Source organism: Vigna angularis, chromosome 1, assembly GCF_016808095.1.
Source record: "Vigna angularis cultivar LongXiaoDou No.4 chromosome 1, ASM1680809v1, whole genome shotgun sequence".
In the NCBI taxonomy this organism is placed as follows: Eukaryota; Viridiplantae; Streptophyta; class Magnoliopsida; order Fabales; family Fabaceae; genus Vigna; species Vigna angularis.
The window spans coordinates 55,414,441-55,423,807 of NC_068970.1; the positions used below are offsets into that span (position 1 = coordinate 55,414,441).

The following is a 9,367-nucleotide window of genomic DNA, read 5'->3' on the forward strand; positions in this document are numbered from 1 at the left end:
TGTAAATTTCTTACCATTTTAATCATGATCTCAATTTTAACTACCTGACATATTTTCATGTAAAAAGTTCTGATAACTTTTGTTTGTATTACAATAACAAAAATTTAATCCATCTTCGTACAACCAATTTAAATGATTAAATACTGTAATTTATTGTACTTTATTTCAATAAAAAAATATTTGTTACCATTCTTTTGTTATTTTTTAATTAATCCAGTTCTATTCCCATATATTTTTTTCTATTTTATCTTTTCTTTCTTCTTCCTCTCCTTCTTCTTCTCTGTCCGTATGAAACCACACGAGAATACATTTTATCTTTTTCTTTTCTTCGCACTCTCACCATTGAAACCGTACTTCCCTCTATCCTTCTTACATCGTCTCAGCCTTCTGTAAGTTCTCTCTTTCAATCTTTCGCTTCTTGTATTATTTCTCATGTGGATTCATCATTCATCTTTATTTTACTTTCATCTCTCTCTTTCTCTCTAAATGTTGGGTTTGACTGGGAATATGCGGTTCTCTTTACCCTATCACACATTTCCTTTATACACAATTCCTAATTGAAATTTGATGATTTAGGTCTACCCATCACCACTGAAACCTGAAAAATGTCTCTTGTAATCCCCTCATCCTCTGCAGTCCCTTTGCATTTTTCTAAATTGGAGATTAACAGTTTGAGTTCCTACCAAAAATTTGCCTCTAATTTCTTCATCCCTTTTCATCATGAAGTGGGATTCTGTTGCAAACCAAGGCATTTCGGGCTCCACGTCAGAAATGAACCGAATGTTCTTCATAAGTATACAGTTAGGTCTAAGGGGTTTGATTTTGAGTCGATTGACAATGAGACCTTGGGTTTTGACGACGATGATGTTGAAGATATGGGGTCGCCTTGGGAAGGTGCTGTTGTATACAAGAGAAATGCCTCTATTTTACATTTGGAATATTGCACTACCTTGGAGAGATTAGGTCTAGCAAAGCTTTCGACCGATCTCTCAAAAACTAGAGCTGCTGCAATGGGATTGCGTGTTACCAAAGCTGTGAAAGACTTTCCAAATGGCACTCCTGTTCAGATATCTGTAGATGTGACCAGGAAGAAGAAAAAATTGAAGCTTGATGGGATTATAAAAACTGTCATCACTCTTCTTTGCAATAGGTACTCCCTTATTGGCATTGCCTACTTTCAAGTGCTTTTGTGAATATTTTTTTTTATCATGTCTTAGTTTTGCATTTTTCCTGACTTTACTCTGCTTCATTTTTATTTTGACAATGATTAATAGTTCAGGTCTCATTAGTTAAACATTAAAACTATTATGATGGAGTATATTTTTGCATTACAGTAATGATTGTCTAGATGCTCATTTATGCATTATTCTCAATTTGTTTTGCATATCGCTCCATCTAATATACCATATAAATGATAATAAGGCAGGAGTAGATCATCCCTTGGCACCTGATACCAGTCTTAGGTTTAGATATTGACTTACTCTCCTCTCTCTTCCCTTTTCTTTAGATTAGTTAAGCCCAAAACTATATAAGAACTTTTCTTAACAGGAATAGTTAAGTTGCCTTTTGTCTCAAGATGAGGAGTAGCTCACAATCTTTTTAACGATGAAAAAATAGTCATTCATCAATTCTTGCCGGGAGATCCTCCTTAGTTATAAAGGCCATTCAGAATAGAACCCCGTCTACTAGCAGGGAATACTCGTCGCAGGACATTCTCTTCTCTATAATATGAATATTAACTAATCATTAATGAAATATAATGTTCTATTTTCGATTTTAAATCTTATCTTTTATTTTATCCAATTGTATTTTTGTCTAATATTGACAACAGTGTATCAAATAAATATAATCTGATCGTCAATAAATTGATCAAATTACTTACTTTAAATAGGCATTATCACTTCATCAAAAGGTAGGTTTATTGGTTTTGTTTAGGCGATCTCTACTAGTTATGCTTGATCTAAGACAAGTTGATGATAACAGTATAAACTTAATGTAGAAGTGATATTAATTGATACTTGTTCCTCTGTAAAAGGACAATGTTGGCGTAGACTGAACTGTTTCTTTCTCTCGATAATGAGAGATTTTCATAATGTAAGGAACAACGTGCTATTACAATGGTGGCATTAACTTCTTTCATTTTTTATTTGGTTTGAATTTTAAATTCTAAGAATTAAAAGTGGGAAATTGTTTATATATATATATTTTTGTTCTCTCTCTGTTTGCTCTTGTACTCATGTACGCAGTTACCATGAAGGGTAAACTGCTGAAGGCCCGAAGGTTTATATGATATGAGAAAATATTCTTTTCTACCAATTTGGATCGCAGTTCCAACATTCTATTGTGAACTGGATAAGAAATGGAAGGAAGGAAAAATTCCTTTGTTGACTGAGTATCTCTAAAGAATCTTGATATTTAAGAGACAGGCCTCTTCCTAGTCTCAATTGTATTTCACTAAGTGACAAACTCTTCTTGTCAACTCCATTTCCTATTTATGGAGGAAGCTACTAGTTTGCTAGCATAAACCTACCCTTGATAGGCCTATTCAGTTTCAGGCCCATTCCCCTTCTTTCTTGGATAACCCCTTCGTATGTCATGTCCATGTGATAGTAAAAAAAAAAAAAAGGTGATACCGAGTATGCCTCGGTCATGTTCAACAATGCATTACTTCCGCAAAGTAGAATTTCTTATTTCGATGTGATTTTCTATTGAAGGTGTTGCATGCCATCTGCTGAGAGCATATTCTCGGAGTTCTCTCTTTTACTCACTGACGAACCCATTGAAGAGCCAGAGACTATTGATATGGGCGTTATTTTTGGGGAAGAGAAACTTACAAACGGTGGTAAGGATGACGAAGACGATGCACTTATTGATTTGGAGGACCAACTATATTTTCCTTCACTAGATAATCAAATTGACATTTCAAAGAACATAAGGGACAGGGTGCATCTTGAGATTACCATGAATTCAGTATGTGATCCTGGGTGCAAAGGCATGTGCTTGAAATGTGGTCAAAACTTTAACACTGGCAACTGCTCTTGTAGCAAGGAGGAAGTGAAAGAAAAAAGCTATGGCCCGCTTGGAGATTTAAAAGAGAAGATGCAGTTGTAACATTTATGAAGTTCACGCAGTATTCGCTAAAATTTCTGTATCATTATGTGTAGAAGTTCTGATCTTAATGGATTTTTTATGTTGACATTCTTAAGACCCTACCAAGGGCTCTTGGATCCATGGCCATACAGGGCATGGATGATAGATTTTATAGATATATCCATGGTGCATTTTCTAGTAGCAGCTACACCTCAAAGCCTGTCTCTGGTATTCTTTCCACTTGTATTAGCATTTTCTAAATCTCCTCTTGAATTTTACTAAGATAGTCGGATCTGTAAAATTAGAACAGGGATGCTGTGATTTGCGTATTAATTTTGTCATCTTTTTCTGATGTTAATTAATTCATACTTTTAATTTCAAAACATATTTAAAAGAGTTTGATATTCTTTATTGATTTTCTAATATGAAAAACGTTTTTAATACACTTTACATGCTGCCATGGAAATCTTAAGGGAATTAAACTGTACACGTTTTTAAAAAGAAAAAAAAAGTCAAATTATGCTGTTAAACCTCATGTATGAGGAGAGATTTATCTGCAGCTCTCCTTTTTAAATGAGTGCATATATTTTGCAGACACAAGACTCCCATAGTCAAATAACAATTGAAGAAGTAATCATTACCAAGAGTCAAGTAGTCTTATTAACATGATATATTTTATTGTATTAAACCAATGACATAATATCAACAGAATTAAAACAGAATGATTACTCTAGAACATAAACGACTCTTTTTGTTTCTATTTGCACACAAAAGGAAAAAGGTTCGAGTTTAAAAGGGATTAATTCATTTTTTTTAAACTAATTTCCATTGATTTTATCAGATCCAGATAAATCAACACTAAATGCTTTATTCTTTTATAATTTTAATTTACTTACATATTTGAAAATATTGGTTTGATGCTCTATTTATATTTCATATCTTGTTCTCTAAACTAAAATGTTCTGTCGCTAATCTTATTAGTTATCGGTTAATATTATTTCACTTTGAAACTTGCACAATTTTTACATTTTTATGAATATGTTAGCTTTTAATTTTATTTCTTCTACAGTTTAAGTTTTTATTTATGTTTCTTTATCTCTTGGAAGTAAGCACTTTAAATCTATTATCTTACGTGTGTGTATGGACATATGTTAGTAAACTAAAAGCCCATTCAATGTTTAAGTCTTTTTTCGGGTTAAATATGCTTTTAGTCCCTAAACTATTAGGTGAATTTGTTTTTAGTCTCTCTTTCAAATTAAGCTACATTTTGGTCCTTCTTCTTAAAGAAACCATAATTTTTCGTCCTTCAAAACTAACGAGTTAAAAATAAGCTGAGGTGGCGGTGGTATGTCACGTCATTTTTTTTTGGTTTAATTGCTTCCTTTGTCCCCAGTTTGGTTGAATTGTGTCAAATTTATCCTCATTTTTAAAAAAGTTTCATTGTCGTCCTCACGTGGTGTAAAAGTGTCAATTGAATTCAAACATTGAAAAAATTTGTGTCAATGTAGTCATCTCCGTTAAATACACACTAACGGTGTTAAGTGGCTGATTATTTGGCACCAGAGAATTAAAACGTGGCAAAAGAGAGGTTTACGTGGATGCCCACAGTTCTCAACATGTGCAACACTTTCCTGGCCTTCTCCCTGGCCCTCTCTGTTCCCGTTTTTTCAACCTCCTTCAAAACCTCCACAACCCTCGCGTCCTTCGCCAACAGCTACAGCAACACTTTATAGAGTGTGAGAGAGAATTCTTTCTTCTTCAATCACCATTTTCCAGTTTTAGAGAGAGAGAGAGAGTTGGTGTTAGGTTTGTGGTGGAAGGAAATAGGAAGAGGGTGTGTTTGATGTGGTTGTTGTTATTGGCTTTGAAGTAGTGGGAACAAAGAGAAACAACTCCATTATAATATTACGCAGTTTTCTCTTTCATTTCAATGCTGGGTTTGTATTTTGTCCCTTTTGCTTGGTTTTGTTTATTCTTCTTTTCCCTTTTGTTTTATGGAACACAGATCCCTCTTTTGTCTCAAAAAGAATGTCTTGCAACTGTTGGGCTTATGTGGGTACTGTCATTTGTCAAAGAAATAGAAGAAAATGTGTGCTGTTTTTTGTTCTTATTTTTATTCTTAGTATTGTTTTCAATGTGTAAAGAATTTTGATTTTGTGGATTCATGTTTCTGTGAACGGATACCGATTTTTTTTTTAATTGCTTATGGGGTTAGTGTTTTGATGCTTCAAGTAACTCTATAGTTTTCTGATCTGCTAGCCTCTCATTAGTGATTTCAAGTTGGGGTGGTTTTTTCCAGTACCATTTTATGATTTCTACTATGAGTAGCTTTTCCTTCTTGTTTCTAGCGCTTCACGCAATTATCATTGTTTATTGGCTTTCTATATGTTGCATTTCTGGTGGGGCTGTTGAGGACGAACGAGTTGGACTCAGAGGCGATTCGGGAGAATTGCGTGGCAGCGCTGTTTGCGCTGAGTCATAGGAGCTTGAGGTTCAAAGGGTTGGTGAAGGACGCGAGGGTTGTGGAGGTTTTGAAGGAGGTTGAAAAAACGGGAACAGAGAGGGCCAGGGAGAAGGCCAGGAAAGTGTTGCACATGTTGAGAACTGTGGGCATCCACGTAAACCTCTCTTTTGCCACGTTTTAATTCTCTGGTGCCAAATAATCAGCCACTTAACACCGTTAGTGTGTATTTAACGGAGATGACTACATTGACACAAATTTTTTCAATGTTTGGATTCAATTGACACTTTTACAACACGTGAGGACGACAATGAAACTTTTTTAAAAATGAGGATGAATTTGACACAATTCAACCAAACTGGGGACAAAGGAAGCAATTAAACCTTTTTTTTTTGACACTATTCAATCTTTCCTAACTCCTCTCCCTCCGACTCTATCACATCCATCTCTGGCGTCACTTCCGATGCCACCTCGAACACCTCCGATGCCACTTCCGACACCATTTTAACGAGGCACTCGTGGGATCAAAGGATAATAGTTCATCTCCGAAGACATTGTCTCAGAGGGTCTTTAAACTAGATTATAGCTTCTGAGTGAACGGAGGATGTACTTTAATTTCGACTTATAGTAATTATTAATTTATCAACCAGTGCAGAGGGATGATACTTCACTGTTTTTTCTTCTCTTTTTTTGTTTCTTCATTTTCCGTCTTATCAGTCTTTAAAGATTCTGCCTTTGTAATTGGACTAACTGCGTTTTACAAACTCTTGAACCGAAGGTTCATTTGTTTGGTTGTCAATTGTGGTTGTAATAACTCATCTGGTGTGTGAAATTAACTGTTACACTCGAAAATATGACAACAATTGCTAACTGTTACATGAGTTGCCTCCTTGGTCAGTGACATTAAATCAAGAGTTGCCTCCTTCCAAACCAAAATTTTCAGTGCTATGAAGCCCAGTACCTTAGATGTAACAAAAAAAAACCAAGGTGTGTATAGTAACATAAAAATTAGACACTTTTCCACACCAACAAAATTAGCCAACCTGCTCAGCATTACAGAAGAGAGTGTCAAACTTGACTTTAGTTCCGAAGAAATTTTTATCCTTTCCATAGAAAACCGATAAAGAAAGGTGCTTTACTGTTTGACATAATGTAGAGATAATTTAGAGCAAGACTTACCCAGCTAACACTATGCACAGGGGCACAATCTCCTTGTGTGCTGATGAAAACCATCACAAGAAAGCATAATTGTTTCAATGTACAAACAAGATCCTGGATTCTGAAAATACACAAATAAAATATCAATGTCCTGAAACTTCTTTTCCCATGAATTAACTGAATATTTCAGCCATCCACACTCCATTTGTTTAATGGGAATGCTCATATTTCCATATATTAATTTTAAGGTCCAGATGCTCTAATTTCCATGGATGAACAATTCAAAGAAAGATCATGTAGGTACATTGTAAGATTACTGCATATCAAGCAGAAATTTAATTTAATATAAGCTACGGAAATGTGGAGACCATATAATATTCAAAGATTTTCCAGCATATTACTATGGTGGCATTTGAAGAGAATATAAAAAAGGTACAAGTCGCCAAAAGGATTCTCAACGGTTATGAATGATCACCGACCACCTTCAACATGGAGTTTTGAAATTAAAATCACCAATTAATGGTTCTGTGAGGGTGCACACATTAAAACAAATACAAGCCACTTAAAAAAGTTCCAGATTCAAAGGACCCAATATTAGTAACTACAAACCAGTAAGGGATTAAATTGCCTGCCACGGTGGTGGAGGTGAAGGACTTCAAGATCCGGCACCAGGGACGGCTCGCGATCATGATGGAGGTGTTCGAGGTGGCGTCGGAGGTGACGCCGAAAATGGCTGTGGTAGAGTCGGAGAGAAAGGAAGGGAGAGGAGCCGAGAAAGATTGATTAGTGTGAGAAAAAAATGACGTGGCATACCACCTTTAACCACCTCAACTTATTTTTAACGCGGTTAATTTTGGAAGACGAAAAATTATGATTTTCTTAAAGAGAAGAACCAAAATGTAGCTTAATTTGAGAGAGGAACTAAAAACAAATTTGCTTGATAGTTTAGGGACTAAAAACATATTTAACCCTTTTTTATTATAAATTATTTGTGAAAGTATTATATAATAATATAAAAGTTAAATTCCGAACCCCTGTATATGTATTAAAATTTTGTATTATAAGTGAGTTAAGATTAAATGTTTGTTAATATGGTGCATTGCACTTAGAGAGAACTCAACATTAACTATGAATAAACAAAAAATTGTGGTTAATTTGTAGAAAATGAATTAAAATTGAATTATGGTAATCTTGTGAATGTAACAGTTTCTCTAGAGAGTTAAAAAAAATATTTATAATATTAATACTTATTGAAAGATAAAACAATAACACTAAATAATTATTTCAAACGGAGATATAACTAATTGTATATTAGTATAAATATGCTTGAATTATGCATTGCTTTTTATACGCACATCGTATTAATTTGAAAAAAGTTCCTGTAATTAATGTAGAAATGGGTTCATTAATTTTATTATATACATTATACTCTATCATACTTACCTTATGTTATAAAAAGATCGCATTAAAAATATTATGCAGAAAAATTCATGATCACATTTCTTTTTCTAAGTAGATATATTTATCTTATTTTACACGTAAGTATATTTATTCATCAAACAATGAAAAAGAATTTTTTTCCCCTCTAATATTCCAATAAAAAAATATTATAAAATGATATTTTAGAAGTGAAGGTAGTTTAAAAATAGTGAGATTAGGTTATTTTAATATTAAATGGTTTATTTATAAATAATTTTGTTATAAACGAGTTTCATTATTTTAAAACGTATCATCTCTTTAGAAACTATTTTTCAGGGTTCTTGATCTTCTTTCTAAGAATTCTGAATCTTGAGTCATCTCTTTGACAATCAGAAGGTGTCTAGACGATCACGACGACGAGGTCTACATTTCTAGTCGATCAATTTCTGTCATAGAGCAAGTAAATTTCTACTCCTTTTTACATGGAAGTTTTGGTCCATAATCATGCAAAGAAACTGTTTTGCATATATCAATTGATCTTCTTCCTTTGTTCTTGGTTGATCTAGAGATCTAAGAACTCTGTCCGTTTCTAATTTTGTGTTTCGTAGGTCATTTAGAGTTCCTTGCATTTCAAGCAATCAACGGAACGTTTATTGGGTTGAGTAGTTGTTTTGTGAGGTAAGGGAAGCTAAAACTTTTGTTTTAGTTTGTGATTATATTATAAGAATTTGTATCTTTATGTATAGAAGTTAAATTTTGAGAAATTGCTATGTTTGGGTATATAAAGATTATATGTAGTTGATGATTTGAACATGTTTGTTGGTATGTTAGAATTGTATGTTTGTGATGTTTAAAACTGTATTTATTATGTGTAATGAAGTTATTCTATTGCTTGGAACTGAATGCAAAGTGATTGGTTTAAAGAATTGTTCTTTTGCTTAGGTTTTAAGGTTAAAATATGGGTTTTGATGTGTGAATTTTAAAAGTGGATTTTGGAGTGATGAATGAACTGTTTGAATACTGTTATGAGGTTATTTTAGACTTGTTAGCATTGTTAAATTTAATGAAGTATGGTATCAAACATGTAAGGGGATTATTGTTGAAGTTGAAGGTATATTTAGTATAAAAAGGAGGTTTTGACTAGTGAAAATTTGAGATAGGCAATGTGGATAGTTAGAAATTGATTAGGAGACCTATTATGACTTGTCTAGGCTTCCAAAAGAAGAAAATCTAGTGTAG

General features: G+C 33.6%; 1 protein-coding gene across 3 annotated transcripts; it reads left to right on the plus strand.

Moving 5' to 3' along the window:
• The first annotated feature begins 238 nt into the window (after nt 1–238).
• Nucleotides 239–3,291, plus strand: LOC108324315 (large ribosomal RNA subunit accumulation protein YCED homolog 1, chloroplastic). Of its 3 annotated transcripts, none has more exons than XM_017557243.2 (3): nt 239–389; nt 577–1,150; nt 2,715–3,291. In XM_017557243.2, the coding sequence occupies exons 2-3, from the start codon at nt 606–608 to the stop codon at nt 3,109–3,111; spliced, it is 942 nt and encodes a 313-aa protein (XP_017412732.1). In that variant the 5' UTR covers nt 239–389; nt 577–605; the 3' UTR covers nt 3,112–3,291. The 3 variants fall into 3 exon arrangements, with proteins under 3 accessions (XP_017412732.1, XP_052727498.1, XP_017412739.1); XM_052871538.1 differs by having other exon boundaries at nt 257–389; nt 727–1,150; XM_017557250.2 differs by having other exon boundaries at nt 258–1,150.
• Nucleotides 3,292–9,367: the final 6,076 nt, after the last annotated feature.